The sequence below is a fragment of the Mustelus asterias genome, chromosome 2 (genome assembly GCF_964213995.1).
Source record: "Mustelus asterias chromosome 2, sMusAst1.hap1.1, whole genome shotgun sequence".
NCBI lineage: Eukaryota > Metazoa > Chordata > Chondrichthyes > Carcharhiniformes > Triakidae > Mustelus > Mustelus asterias.
The window spans coordinates 36,695,521-36,711,805 of record NC_135802.1 but is presented as its reverse complement, the minus strand read 5'-3'; the positions used below and the strand labels follow the sequence as shown (position 1 = coordinate 36,711,805).

At 43.7% G+C, this 16,285-nt stretch overlaps 1 protein-coding gene across 3 annotated transcripts in view; it reads left to right on the top strand.

Moving 5' to 3' along the window:
• The window catches only part of zeb1b (zinc finger E-box binding homeobox 1b), a 160,275-nt gene that overhangs the window by 93,934 nt on the left and 50,056 nt on the right, over positions 1-16,285 (top strand). For all 3 annotated transcript variants that reach the window (XM_078233502.1, XM_078233511.1, XM_078233520.1), the window contains exon 2: positions 10,055-10,264. In XM_078233502.1, coding sequence (XP_078089628.1) covers positions 10,055-10,264 — 210 coding nt within the window. The remainder of the gene's footprint in view (positions 1-10,054; positions 10,265-16,285) is intronic.

Here is a 16,285-nt window from a genome sequence, read left to right as displayed (position 1 = left end):
AGGGAGGTTGAAATATTTGCTTCAGATTCCTGAACTAAACCCACCTCCAACTTGCCCGCTTCCAGCTCTAACTGAGGCTGCAAGTTGGGTTGCAACTCATGCCATTGAGGCAGGTTGTTACCTTGAAGATAATAAGGCTACATGCCTCTTGTTATTCAGCTTTCCAGCTTGAACTCTGGTTGGCTGTGTTTCCCAAATGTTGAGAAGTCTGGTAGCCAAGTCCAGGTGAATACTTGATGGATCCAGGAGCTGACCATAAGATGTAGGAGCAGAAGTAGTCCATTTTGCACATCAAGACTGCTCCACAATTCAGTGAGATCATGACTGATCTGACAATCCTCAACACTCGTTTCCTGCCTTTTCCCCATAACCCTTGATTTCCTCACTGATTAAGTATGTTCAACGCAGATTTATAATGATCCAGCTTTTACAGCGTTATACGGTAAAGAATTCCACGGATTTACTACCCTTTAGGAGAAATTCCTCCTCATCTGTCTTAAATGGACAACCCCTTACTCGAGATTATGCTCACTAATCCTAGACTCTCCCATAAGGCGAATCAACCTCTTGGCATCTACCCTGTCAAGCCCCCTAAGAATCCCGTATGTCTTAATAAGATGACCTCTCATTCTTCTTAACTCCGAGTACAGGCCCAACCTACTCACTGTCTCCTCATAAGAAAATCACCCTGGGATTAACCTGATGACTCTTCTCTGGATTGCCTCCAAATGAAGCTAAGGGGACCAAAATAGTTCATTGTATTCCAGATGTGGGCTAACTAGTGCCTTGTATACTTTTAGCAAGACATCCCAATTTTTATACTCTATACCCGTTGAAATAAATGCCAACATTCCATTTGCCTTCCCTATTACTTGCTGAACTTGCATGCTTGCTTTTTGTGATTTATGCACGAGGATCCCAAATCCCTTGGTGTTGCAATTTTCTGCAGCCTTTCTCTATTGAAATAATATTCAGCTCCTTTATCCTTTCACCAAAGTGCATAATTTCACACTTCCCTACATTATATTCTTTCGCCAAGTTTTAGCCCACTCACTTAACCTCTCTATATCTCTCTGAAGACTGTCATCCTCACGACTTGCCTTCCCATCTATTTTTGTCATCCACAAAATATCATTAGTGTATATATTGTGAATAATGTAGTGAGCGTGCCTGTCTAAAGCCCCCTTCCCCCACACTATTAGACATTCCTCCTCTGAGCTGCCCCACAAGGCTTCCAACTCACTCTTTTGATCTGCCTCTCGACCTGCCTGCGTCCTACTTGGCTGTTCCTGTGCTGCAGCCATCAATGGTCGGCTCCTCATCCAAGGGGAAGCCAGCCTGTTGACAGTCTAAAACTCAACAGCATGAAGAGAAATTGGGGTTCCCTGTCCCTTTCAGACCAAGCCCCCCCCCCCCCCCCCCCCCCACTGTGTCAGACAAGTAAAATATAGCCCTGTAATAAAGGCAAAATATTGTGGAAGCTGGAATCTGAAAGAAAATGATGGAGAAACTCAGCAGGTCTGACGGTATCTGTGGAGAGAGAACAGAGCCACTGTTTCGAGTCTGGATGACTTTCCGTCAGAGCTGAAAAATGTGTGCGAAAAATTCAGCCCTGTTGTGTGTAAATATTAAATTCTAAAAGTTGATAAACTCTGCTTTTGGATGGCTCTCATTATTTTTCTCAGTTTAGAAAAGCTTGTCCTTTCCTGTCTTAAAAAAAATAGTCAATAGCCCTCCAATCATCAGCGATATGTTGTTTTATATTGCCTTGTGGGGAATGCAGCCAGATGTTTCTCAGATTAATTTTCAAAGGCCAAAAATTAATGTGTGTAAGCTTCTGCTTTTTTTTTTCTGCCGAATGCCTGTTAGTACGTCAGGGAACAACATCATGATGTATACCCACAGTCAGAAGCTGACTCATTAGAGACTAGCCTGTGGTCTATCAGTTCAAGCATGACCAAATGATCCCCTCAATCTGCAGGCTGGAATCTTTAGTCCTTAATGGGCATCCTCTGCTACAACCCGAACAAGGGTTTAATGCCCTTTGAGAAATTATTGCAGACAATTCAAGTTTTTTTTGTCTTCAAATCGTGCAGCACTGGTGAATTGATATTCCTTTTATTTAAAACAAAAATGGCTCCTGTCAATACTTGACATTTTTTTTTGCCACATTTCAGTTAAATCTGTTCCAGTATTCCCCCAAGGATCAACTAGATCTTCCTTGAAAATCACATGGTAGTTAAGTGGAGGAGAAGAGGATTATTTTGCGTTGTTAATTTCAGGTCAGCAAATAATGCTGAGGCTGTGGCCCTTTCCATAACACAGCAGTTGACCAAGGATGGTAAATAATGACACTTTGTATTGTTTTTTTTCAGCACTTAGTTTCTTCAGTATCTTACTAATTATACTGTACTCACTGTATCCCTAGCGTGTGTCCAGCATAAATATCGTTGACTGATTAAAGACCCTACAAGATTTATAATGGTCATAGAGTCATAGAGGTTTACAGCATGGAAACAGGCCCTTCGGCCCAACTTGTCCATGCTGCCCTTTTTCTTTTTAAAATCCCTAAGCTAATCCCAATTGCCCACATTTGGCCCATATCCCTCCAAACCCATCGTATCCATGTAGCTATCTAAATGTTTTTTAAAAGACAAAATTGTACCCGCCTCCACTACTACCTCTAGCAGCTTGTTCCAGACACTCACCATCCTCTGTGTGAAAAAATTGCCCCTCTGGACACTTTTGTATCTCTCCCCTCTCACCTTAAACCTATGCCCTCTAGTTTTAGACTCCCCTACCTTTGGGAAAATATATTGACTATCCAGCTGATCTGTGCCCCTCATTATTTTATAGACCTCTATAAGATCACCCCTCAGCCTTCTACGCTTCAGAGGAAAAAGTCCCAGTCTATCCAGCCTCTCCTTATAACCCAAACCATCAAGTCCCGGTAGCATCCTAGTAAATCTTTTCTGCACTCTTTCTAGTTTAATAATATCTTTTCTATAATAGGGTGACCAGAATTGCACACAGTATTCCAAGTGTGGCCTTACCAATGTCTTGTACAACTTCAACCAGACGTCACAACTCCTGTATTCAATGTTCTGACCGATGAAACCAAGCATGCCGAATGCCTCCTTCACCACTCTGTCCACCTGTGACTCCACTTTCAAGGAGCTATGAGTCTGTACCCCTAGATCTCTTTGTTCTGTATCTCTCCCCAATGCCCTACCATTAACTGAGTAAGTCCTGCCCTGGTTCAATCTACCAAAATGCATCACCTCGCATTTGTCTTACTAACCATGGCTCCTATATTCTCATCCAAATCATTAATATAAATGACAAATAACAGTGGACCCAGTACTGATCCCTGAGGCACACCCTGGTCTGCTTGTGGTTTGGTTCTAGTTCTGCAAAATTACATTATGAAATGCTGGACAGCTGTGCTCTGGCTATCTGATGTGAAGTGAGGCCAATGTTAATTGAAAGTTGACTTCTCCCATGGAGCCCCTGGCAGTTCCAGCAGGCAGACGCATAGCGGAGGTTTCTATTATTGAGGGGGGTGGGGGTGGCGGACGCTGGCAACAAAAGGGGATGGGGTTACCCTGTGCCGATGTGGCTTTGGTTAACCTAAACTTTCAATTGAGGGGAGGGGGGGCGTTGGGTGGTGACCCGATGTCTCCGGGGAGAAGCATGCCACTTTTCAGTCAAAACCTGACACTTCGCCATTCTTTGAGAAAATTCAGCCCAAGGATTAGCTAAATTATTGAAGACCAATTTAGCAATAGAAAGAAGGGGATGAACAGTGGTTGCTTAATTCCTTAACTCGGAGGATAAAGAATGGTTTCGAAAACCAGTAAGAATGACTTTGAAATCAAAGAAAATGTTCGTATTATGAAACCATTGCATTTATTCCTATATTGAGCACATACAATGCTGTAATCTCAGGAGGTGGTGGGATAGTGTTATTTCAGTGGACTAACAAACAAGTAGCTGAGGCTAATGCTCAAGGTCCATGGAATCAAAACCCACCATGGCAGTAGATGGGTTCATCTCCAGACCCACAGCCATGTGGTTAACTCTTGAATGCCCTCTGAAGTGGCCTAGCAGGCCCCACAATTATATCATTGCACTCAGCCCTTTCGATTCTACAAAGACCTCCTTCCTAACACCTGGGGGCTTGTGCCAAAATTGAGAGAGCTAGTCAAGTTACAGCTTGACATGGTCATATTCACAACATCATACCTTACAATGTCTGAGACACTGCCATCACCATCATTCAGTATGTCGCACAGAAAGACAGTCCCACCAGAGGCGATGGTACAATGGTAGACAGTCAAGAGGCAGTTTCTCTGCAAATCCTTAACATTGACTCAGAATTTCATGAAGTCTGATGGCATCAGGTCAAACATGGGCAAGGAAACCTCCTGCTGATTATCTCCTCAGCTGATGAATCAAAGCTCTGCCGTGTTGAACATCACTTGGAAGAAATATTGAGGGTGGCAAGAGTACTCGATGTGAGACTTCAAAGGCCATCAACAAGAGTGGTTTGGTAGCACCATCACTCACTGAGCTGGCCAAATCCTGAAGGGGCAGAGCTGCTAACCTGAATTCCCGCAGGTGGTGAGGGAACCAACCAGAGGGGAAAACCTACTTGACCTCATACTCTCACTTTCATCTGTCACAGATGCATGTATCCATGACAACATTGGTAGGAGTAGCCACTGTGCAGTTTGGTCTCCTTATTTAATGAAAGATGTAAGGAGGTAGTTCAGAAGAGGTTTACTAGATTGATACCTAGAACGGGCAGGTTGTCTTATGAGGAAAGGTTAAACAGACTGGGTTTGTTTCCATGAGAGTTTAGAAGAGTGCAGGGTGACTTTATTGAAGTATATAAGATCCTGAATGGTATTGACAAAGTGAATGTGGAAAGGATGTTTCCTCTTGTGGGTGAGTCCAGAACTAGGGGACACTGTTTAGGGATTAATCTTGTAGGACAGAGATGAGAATGTTTTCGCTGAGGGTTTTGTGACTTTGGAATTCTGTGCCTCAGGAGGTGGTGATGGTGGGGGTCACTTAATATTTTTAAGGTGGCAGTAGAAAGATTCTTGGTAGGTGAGCATCAAAGATTATTTGGGGTTGCTGAGAATGTGGAATTTGCAACACAAATTGCCCCCACCCCCCTCCCCAGTTAATCAAGAATCTATCTAGCTCTGCCTTAAAAAATATTCAAAGACTCAGTTTTCACTAAGTAGGATAACTTTCAAACTGATTTAGCAACTCAGAACTGGCCATCAGCAGCAATAGAATTGTATTCAACCACAATCTGTAATCTCATGGCCTGGCATATCCCTCACTATTATTATCATCAAGCTGGGAATCAACCCTGGTTTAGTGGAGCGGGCAGGAGCAGAACCAGGCATACCCTAAAATGAGGTGTCAACCTGATGAAGGCACAACTCCTGACTACTTGCATGCCAAACAGTTGATATAGAAACCAATAGAAAGAACCAAGTGATCCTACAAGGTACAGATCAGATCTGCGAGCGTGCCAAATCCAATCACAAATGGTGGCGGACTATTAACTGGAGGAGACTCCATAAATATCCCCATCCTCAGTAATGAGGGAGCCCAGTTCCTGTCCAAAAGACAAGGCCAAAGCAGTAGCAACCATTTCCCGCCAGAAGTGCCAAGTGGATGATTCATCTCTGCCTCTTGCAGAGGTCCCCAATATCACAGATGTCAGTCTTCAGCAAATTCATTAAAGTACGCAATGTCAAGAAACGGCTGAAAGCATTGAAAACTTTTTAAAGGGTCTGGGCCCAGACGCATTCCAGCAACAGTAGTGAAGATGTGCTCCAGAATTAGCTGCGCCTCTAGCCAAGCACTGGCATCTGCCCAGCAATGTGGAAAATTGCTCAATTTATGACCTGTATACAAAAAACAGGACAAAACCAGTATGGCCAATTATTGTACTAGCATCTGATGGAAGGTGTTGTTGACAGTGTTATCAAGTGGCACTTGCTCAGCAATAACCTGCTCTCTCATGCTTAGTTTGTGTCCTGCTTGGGCCAATCGGCTCCTGACCTCAAAAGCCTGGGTTCAAACATAGATAAAGAGCTAAACTCCAGAGGTGAGATGAGAGTGACTGTCCTTGACATCAAGGCAGCATTTGACCCAGATGTGGTATCAAGGAGCTCTAGCAAATTGAAACCAATGGGAATTTGTTGGGAATGGGAGTGGAGAACTATTCACTAGTTGGAGTCATACCTGGCACCAAGGAAGATGTTGGTGTTTGTTGGAGATCTATCACCTCAGTCCCCAGCTATCACAGGAGTTCCTCAGCATAGTGTCTTTGACTACCTTCAGCTGCTTCATCAGTGACCCTCCATCATAAGGTCAGAATTGGGGATGTTTTGCTGACAGTTGTTCAGTTCCATTTGCAACTCCTTGGATAGTGAAGCAGTCCAAGTGCAGCAAGACCTAGACAACCTTTGGACTTAGGCTGGTGAGCAACAAGTAACATTTGTGCTTCACAAGTGCCAGACAATGACAGGCTCCAACATGGGAGAATCTAACTACCTCCCATGACATTCAATGCCATTATTATCACTATCACCATCCTGGGGGTTACCATTGACCAGGAACTAGACTGTTCCAGACAAATAAATATTGTGGCTACCAGAGCAGGTCAGAGGCTGGGAATTATGTGGCAAGCTTGCCACCTGACACCCCAAAGCCTATCCACCATCTACAAGGCACAAGTCAGGAGTATGATAGAATACTCTGCACTTGTCTATAAGCAGCTCCAACAACAACACTAAAGAACAAAGAAAAGTAAAATACAGCACAGGAACAGGCACTTTGGCCCTCCAAGCCTGTGCTGATCATGATGCCCTAACTACAAAAGATAACCGTCTGCCCTTACTCAGTCCGTATCCCTCCATTTCCTCCCTATGAAACAATGCGCACATGAAACAATGCTTTTCACTGTATGTTAATACATGTGACCAGAATAAATCAAATCATGATTGATAAACTTTCAAATTGTAGAGAGAAATCATTTGTTGCAAAAAATGAACAAAATGAACAATAAAATAATGTACGACAATCTTGCGAAGTCAATAAATGAGCTTTAAAAAAATTCTGTTCAACATCCAGGCACAAAGTAGGTTATCAAGTGCGAATTAACTGCAGTAGTGGTCTGGTATCTAAAAAGCCTTTATACACTTTGCAGATTCTGACTTCTCAAATCAATATCCCATTTTCACATGTTGCTGTGCACCAATTAGCCCTGGTTATCTTGATGACTTCTCTACGTCACTGTATCATTAGAAGCAAAAGATTTAGAACAATCTAGTGACACGATTCAACACTTATGGTAATGTAACAACTTTGAATTAGGAAACTATTGGTGGTATGGTAAATTTCTTGAACCTTTGGTAGGATTGATAACCCAGGAAATTATAGGCCGGTGAGCTTGACGTCCGTGGTAGGGAAGTTGTTGGAGAGGATTCTTAGAGACAGGATGTATGTGCATTTAGAACGGAACAATCTCATTAGTGACAGACAGCATGGTTTTGTAAGAGGGAGGTCGTGCCTTACAAATTTGGTGGAGTTTTTTGAGGAAGTGACAAAAACGGTTGATGAAGGAAGGGCCGTGGATGTCGTCTATATGGATTTCAGTAAGGCATTTGACAAAGTCCCACATGGCAGGTTGGTTAAGAAGGTTAAGGCTCATGGGATACAAGGAGAAGTGGCTCGATGGGTGGAGAACTGGCTTGGCCATAGGAGACAGAGGGTAGTGGTCGAAGGGTCTTTTTCCGGCTGGAGGTCTGTGACCAGTGGTGTTCCGCAGGGCTCTGTACTGGGACCTCTGCTATTTGTGATATATATAAATGATTTGGAAGAAGGTGTAACTGGTGTAATCAGCAAGTTTGCGGATGACACGAAGATGGCTGGACTTGCGGATAGCGAAGAGCATTGTCGGGCAATACAGCAGGATATAGATAGGCTGGAAAATTGGGTGGAGAGGTGGCAGATGGAGTTTAATCCGGATAAATGCGAAGTGATGCATTTTGGAAGAAATAATGTAGGGAGGAGTTATACAATAAATGGCAAAGTCATCAGGAGTATAGAAACACAGAGGGACCTAGGTGTGCAAGTCCACAAATCCTTGAAGGTGGCAACACAGGTGGAGAAGGTGGTGAAGAAGGCATATGGTATGCTTGCCTTTATAGGACGGGGTATAGAGTATAAAAGCTGGAGTCTGATGATGCAGCTGTATAGAACGCTGGTTAGGCCACATTTGGAGTACTGCGTCCAGTTCTAGTCGCCGCACTACCAGAAGGACGTGGAGGCGTTAGAGTGCAGAGAAGGTTTACCAGGATGTTGCCTGGTATGGAGGGTCTTAGCTATGAGGAGAGATTGGGTAGACTGGGGTTGTTCTCCTTGGAAAGACGGAGAATGAGGGGAGATCTAATAGAGGTGTACAAGATTATGGAGGGTATAGATGGGGTGAACAGTGGGAAGCTTTTTCCCAGGTCGGAGGTGACTATCACGAGGGGTCACGGGCTCAAGGTGAGAGGGGCGAAGTATAACTCGGATATCAGAGGGACGTTTTTTACACAGAGGGTGGTGGGGGCCTGGAATGCGCTGCCAAGTAGGGTGGTGGAGGCAGGCACGCTGACATCGTTTAAGACTTACCTGGATAGTCACATGAGCAGCCTGGGAATGGAGGGATACAAACGATTGGTCTAGTTGGACCAAGGAGCGGCACAGGCTTGGAGGGCCGAAGGGCCTGTTTCCTGTGCTGTACTGTTCTTTGTTCTCTTTGTTCTTTGATATTTGATGAACAGATAAATTGTGTTTGCAGTGTGCAAATTTCAATGAATAATGTGGGTTTGGTTTGTGTGTTTTACTGAATTTAGTAAATTTAGTTGACTTGATCACTTTGGTTAACGTTTATTCAAATTTGGTACTGTATATGTCTTTTTGAAAGGTTAGTAACTTCAATTTTGACCTATAATTTACTAGATTTTACCATACTTAAAGTAAAATTTATTTATTAGTCACAAGTAAGGCTTACATTAACACTGCAATGAAGTTACTGTGAAATTCCCCTAGTCGCCACACTGGCGCCTGTTAGGATCAATGCACCTAACCAGCACACCTTTAAGAATTGTGGGAGGAAACCAGAGCACCCGGAAGAAACCCACGCAGACACTGGGAGAACGTGCACACGCCACACAGATAGTGACCCAAGCCAGGAATCGAACCCGGGCCCCTGGCGCTGTGAAGCAGCAGTGCTGACCACTGCTACCATGCCGCCCCTACTTTCTATACTACGTGAATAGAAAATATTCCTGAACATGCAAGAACAAGGGAAACCATTTAAGGAACCAAATTTTGTAATTATTAAATAGCTTGATTAAAGAACTTCAGCAGTATCTGCAAATCTTGTTATTTTCCATAGGAACAGAGTAGGCCGTGCATCCTGTTGCGCCTTCTCTGCCATTCTGGGCTCTCGACCAAATCCCAAGGTAGAGGGTTCAAGTGCTTGCAGTTTCTGCTGTTGATGCTTCAGAGTTTGGGGTGATACTTTTTTATAGGGCTGTAGTGCAAGGAGAAAGTGGGAAGTTATGACTGCTTTTTAAGACATTCTGTTGTCATGATGGGGTTCACTAGTTCTATACACTGCATTCAGCAATTTTTTTTAACAAGGCTTTACAAATGTAGCGTGGTTAACTTTAACAAAATCGGCAAGTTAACAATTTGGTAACCTGAATTCAAATTTAAATCTTAGAATTGTGATGTTGCAGGAGCATTATGGCTTAGAGCCTTTTCCCTGTACCCCAGCACCTTGTTATTTCAGTCTGTACACGTGTATTTGTTGTAGTGTTGAGGGACAAGGTGACATTCTCTTTGATTTTGTTGTCTTAAAAGACTTCCATTCGAAGTAACTTCAGTTACTATATTGTAGCATGAATCAGCGTCCTGATGATGTGCATAATCCATTGGTAGCATAATTTTATTATTTTGTTTTTCTTTGCAGTCACCAACTATAATAATGTGGTTGAAGCAAGTTCGGACACAGACGATGAAGATAAACTGCATATTGTGGAGGATGAGAGTGTGACTGATGCTGGAGATTGTGATACAAATGCACTTGAGGATGATTTGCCAACAAAGCGTACAGTGTTGCCAAGGAAAGATGACACAGATGAAGAAAGTGAGAGCACCAATTGGAGAGATGAGGATGATGGTAGGTACATTTGGGATGTGTTTTGAAAAAAAAATAGTATTTTTCTTTTTAGTGTGGTCTGGTATTGTGACACTTTTGGGTTCAGATGACCTCACCTGAAATCATGGTTGAATGTCAACTTAAATGTCATTTGCTGGAAAGTCTGTAGTGCAGTAATTAAAATAACATCAAGCCGTTATCCTAACATTCAAGGGAGACAGTGACGTAGCGGCATTGTCACAGGACTAGTAATCCAAAGGTTCAGGCTCATTCTCTGGGATCATGAGTTCAAATCCTAACATGGCTGTTGGTGGAATTTAAAATCCATTAATAAATTTGGAATTGAAATCCAGTCTCACTAACGGTGGCCCTGAAACTACCATCGATTTTTGTAAAACTCCATCTGGTTCACTAATGAAGAAAATCTGCCATTCTTATTTGGTCTGGCCTGCATATGACTCCAGACCCACAGCAATATGGTTGACGCTGAACTACCTTCTGAAATGTCAGTTCAAATTAGGCAATAAGTGCTGACCTTGCCCAAAAAAAAATTAGAAAGCGCACTGATGTTTCCTAAACCTAAAGGTAACAGCCTGATTTATTCCTTGTCAGTACTACTATTCCTGAAGCCAGTGTTTCGAGCAGCCTTGGGGTTTTATTCAGCACTGGTAAACTTTCAGTTTTTCACCACCACAGTTTTCATATGTGAACGTAGAGTTTTTAAGGGGTGGATTTATCCTGAGGGTTTCAGAACCGTGATGTTGGGCCCAAATGCTGGCTCTGCGCTCAATCTTCCTGGAATCAACCTCCCTGTTGACCGTCCAATTAAGGCTGGCAGGGTAGGCACGATACCGTCAGTTCTAGGGCTGAGAGCTCCAGAGCCCAGTTAGCCCCACCAGAAAAGTTGGGTGCCAGGCCAGAAACTGCCCTAGTGCCTCCTCGTAGAAGCACTTTGAGGAGTAGGTAGGATTGAAACCATTAGGCTCCTTGAAATGTGGGGCAAGCCCCTTCAGACTGCAACTGCAGTCTTTCCTGCCCGTGACCCTGTCAGTGGTTCATGGATCCCCCCAGCTTCGATAGACCCCAAGCTGCTGCAGGGAAGATGCCGGCAGCCTGTGCAGGGCTGCTCTGCCACCCGCAGAATTCCTGCCAAGTCTCACAAGTGCCCTTAATTGGAGTCCTGATGATAATTGACCATCCGCCACAATGGACCAGGCAACCAACCCTAATCTCAGCTTGCCCCTTGGAAACTTCCAGCCTCCTTGCCTCCCAGCCTACCACAGCAGAGCTGGGAAAACTTTAGCCCTGTGTTCGTAGCCTATTTATAGGCAATCCAAGTTGAACAGTCTCCTCGCATCACTGGTTTTTCTTCTCCTAACTGCACCAAATAGCACGCAAAAACATACAAAGTTTGCTACATTGATTGTGGAAGTGTACTCAAAGACCAACATAACTAGCCTTCTAATAGATCACATTTCACTTGAACCAATTTCATGTTAACCAATTTCATTTTAAAGATTGCTTTCTCTGTAAAACTGAAAAAGCAATTTCATTTTGTGCTATAGTGAAACAATGTTTATAGTGATTATCATGAACGCAGGCTACTTAAGTGATCTTGTCATTTCCAGACCACTGCATTTTTTTCTTCATTCATTTTGCAGCCAATCCTCATGATGTAAGCACTTAGCAGGGTGTTAATGGTACATTCCCACTAAATTATTGTCTTTCTGTTTTACCTTGTCCTAATCGTTTGTTTCCTTTCATTTCATGGCATTTAATTCCTTTCCACCCCAGAAGACTAATTAGCCAACTGCATTGTGCTTCATCATATGTGACAAGATTTCAGTGATTCCACAGTAGAGGTGCATGTCAACAATGCAGCAAAGGGTGCATAAATTAAACGGGCTGTTCTGTCTGAATGATTGAACATTTAGAGGCAGACATCCATCGCACCATCCTGACTTGGAACTATATTGACATTTCTTCACTGTCACTAGGTCAAAGTCCTGGAACTCACATCCACAGTTGGGGAGGATCTAAACCAGGTGGATTGCAGTGGTCCAGGAAGTTGGCTTGCCACCACCTTCTTGAGGGCAATTAGGAATGTGCAATAAAGGCTGGCTGAGCCAACACACTCCCATCCCAGGAGCAAATGAAAAATAAACTTATAACAGATGCAATTTAGTGCAGGTAAATATAACAAGGGCTTTTCTTGAGCACGTGAGGAAATGCTGTTTCATTGGGCAAGTAGTTGAGGTCACGGATTTAAAATAGTAGACAAAAGGACCAGATGGATAATTAGGTTTTATTTCATAAATTTGTTAATATCTGGAATGGATTACTTGCTGCCCCTCCCACTTGCTGCTTCCCTCTCTGGCTCACCTCTTTCCCCCTCCCAAATTCTCCTGATGAGGGAGGAAAGGAACAAATGGGAGAGGGGGGTGGGGAGTGGCAGCGAAGTGGGTGACATGCATTCCAAAATGGTGTCAATTAGAATGTGTGACTATGTTGGCACCAGTACGAGACAACATTAAAATGGAAAACCCAACACTAAGTATGCATATTGGCCCCGTTATTTCCATGGTATGAAAATGGGACAAGTCGAAATGGGGTCTTGGCTTTTACTCTTTAACTATTGTTGCGAAAACTAAACTTGCCCTGGTGTTGAGAGTGGAGTTCATGAACTTTGGCTCCCGGCAGCCATGGAGCTTTGTGCATGCATAGTGGGAGTAGACTACACATACATTTTTACGTTCTTTGGTCCAGTACACTTGTGCATAAAGGAAAAATGGTGTTTAGACCCAGGCCAGGTGACCTGTAGTGGAGCACCATTGAGAAGAAGAGTCCCAGATAGGAGACAGAGATAGGAAAAGGTCCCAGTTCAGTTCGAAAAAGAGAAGCAGAGTAACTAGGAGAGTAATTATCCAAACAGGATAAGGGCTGAAGGTAGCAAATAATGAGGGCTCGAGAGGAAGCTCTGAAGATCCAAGAAGGTAGCCGAAGGTTGGTGACTACATGCAGCAACCATTTGAGCAAAGGCACCTCTTTTGGAGCAGTACTGTTCTGCTTTGGTTTGGCCAAAGAACTGAAGTTGCGCTTGAGGGAATCCAGGGGACGGAATCCTGGGAAATGAAACATGTGAGGTGGGCTCTTGTTGACATCATCCAAGTTGGGGCAACTTTTGGAGAGAATTCTGAGGTTAGATCTTTGAAGTGAAGACTGGAATCTCCTGTGTGAGAGAGAATTTTTGTAAGATTGGTTTACTCGGTGTTTACTGATATCTGGGTGGATTGTTGAGAGACTCCTGTCCTGTCGAGAGACTCCTGTCCTGTCCTGTCTTGTCTTGGTTGTATCTGCCATTTACTGTACAGCGTGGTGTGTTTGACCACAGATTGCCTCCCTCATATTAACTCTCAATTTTAGAGCATAGGATAGATATTGTAAATTGTTTCATCTTTCTGTCCTTGTACAGTAACGTTTATTTTTGTTTAAAACCTGTGGAATCTTGTGGCTTTATTCACTTAGTAAGTGTCTTGAGGCTCAAACTTTGTCTATTTTCAACAAAACATTATTGGTTCCTAACGGATATGACCAAAAACTTGGGACCTGGCCATGGAACATAAATTACAGAATGCCGGTTTGGCAATCATAGTAGAGTTGGCTAGATTGTACAAACTTCTCTGCACTAGAGGTTGCAGCCAGAGCTAGGTCCATGGCACTATGGTTGGCTCAGTTGTACAGGGGACACGAAGAATACTGCAAGAACAACGGTGAATAGGAGGTTCAATGGTTAGGGGAACAGATGTGTGTTTGTGGCCATGAACATGAATTCAAGATGGTATGTTCCCTCTAGTGCCAGAGTCAAGGATGTCACTGGCTGCAGAGCACATCAAAGGGGGAAGGTGAACAGCCAGCAATCATAGTCCACGCCAGTATCAACAACATGGGTAGAAAGAGGGATGTGGCTCTTCAATCAGAATTTAGGGAGCTAGGTAGGAAATTAGCAAGCACAACTTCAAAAAATCTCCAGATTACTCCTGGTAGTGAGGATAGAAATGCGGGGGGGGGGGGGAGTAGATCAATGCATGGAAAAATGCTGCAGGAGCAAGTGCTTTAGATTCCTGGGATATTGGGACCAACAGTTTGAAGCAAGTTGAACAAATTTTTCTAATTAATACATTACCTTCATTGCTGCAGGAGTTCCTCAGAATAGTGTCCCTGACCCAACCATCTTCAACTGCTTCAAGATCTTCCTTCCTCCATAAGATCAAGTGGTGATGTGCATTTGCACAATGTTGCATTTGCAACTCCTTAGTTCACTGAAGCAGTTGATGTCCATATGTAACAGGATCTGGATAATCTGGTTTGGGCTGAGAAGTGACAAGTGACATAGGTGTTACACAAGTGTCAGTAAATGACAATCTCCAATGAGAGAACATAACCATCTCCCTTGGACAATCAATGGCATTACCAATTGCTGAATCCCCCACTATCAACATCTGGGTAGATTGCTATTAATCAGAAATTGAACTGGACCAACCACATAAACACTGGTTTAAAGAGCAGGTCAGAGGCTGGAAATTTTGCAGCCAACCACCTGACTCCCACCATCTACAAATCAGGAATGTGATGGAATACTCCCCATTTACCTGGATGAGTGCAACTCCAACACCCACCTCCTTAAGCATTCAGTAATAATAAGTGGCAGCTGTCTGTACAATACCAAGGCTCCTTTGACAACTGCTTCCAAAACTATGACTTCTGCCACCGAGAAGGACAAGGCCAGCAGACACATGGGAAGACGACCTGCAATTTCCCTCGAAACCACTCACCTGACTTGGAAGTATATATCATAACTTCAGTATCTTGAAGCATGCTTCCCAGCAGCACTCTGGATGTACCTGCACCAGATAGATTGCAGCAGTTCAAAAAGTGGGCTTGCCACCACATCTGTGAAGGCAATCTGGGGTGGGCAACAAATGCTGACTTTGCCAGCAACGGCATATCCCATGCAAGTATGTAAAAGAAAAAGGCTGAGCTGCAGATAATCACTTGGAAATTGTTGTGCCTGTAATGGAGTCCCTGCTCAAAGAAGGGCCAGACTGCTATTAAATACACCGGATACAAGGTTTTCAGGCAAGATGGGAAAGGAAACAATAGGGGAGCAGGGGCAGTATTGTTGAAGGAGAACATTGCAGTGCTGGAGAGTGAGAGAGGGAGGATGTCCCAGAGGAGGCAAGGATGGAATCTATTTGGCTGGAGCAGGGAACTAAAAAATGCAATTTCATTGCTCGGTTTGGACTATAGGCACCAAAGAGTGAGAATGATGTGGAGAAACAGATTACAGACAAGCGCACAAATTATAAAATGGTTGATAGTGGTGGACTTCAGTTACCGAATATAGACTGAAATAGTGGTGGTGTAAAGGGCAGCGAGGTGTAAGAGTTCCAAGAGTGTCTTCGGGAGAATTTTCTATAGCAGTATGTTACCTGTCCAATGAGAAGTACATAACTAGACTTGATTCTTGGGATTGAGATGAACCATGTGGATCAAGGCTAAAGTATTTGCCGCTATCTTCAGCCAGAAATGCCGAGTGGATGATCCATCTCTGCCTCCTCCAGTGGTCCCTAGCGTCACAGATGCCAGTCTCCAGCCAAATCGATTCACTCCACGTAATATCAAGAAACTGTTGGAGGCACTGAATACTGCAAAGGCAATGGGCCCTTATAACATTCTGGCAATAGTACTGAAGACTTGTGCTCCAGAACTTGCTGCTCCCCTAACCAAGCTCTTCCAGTACAGTTGCAACACTGGCAGCTACCCAACAATGTGGAAAATTGCCCAGGTAAAGCAGGACAAATCCAACCCAGCCAATTACTGTCCAATCAGTCTGTTCTCGATCATCAGTGAAGTGATGGAAGGGGTCATCAACAGTGCTATCAAGCAACACCTGCTCAGACGCCCAGTTTGGGTTTCCCCAGGGTCCCCTGACCTCATTACAGCCTTGGTTCAAACATGGACAAAAGAGCTGAATTCCAGAGG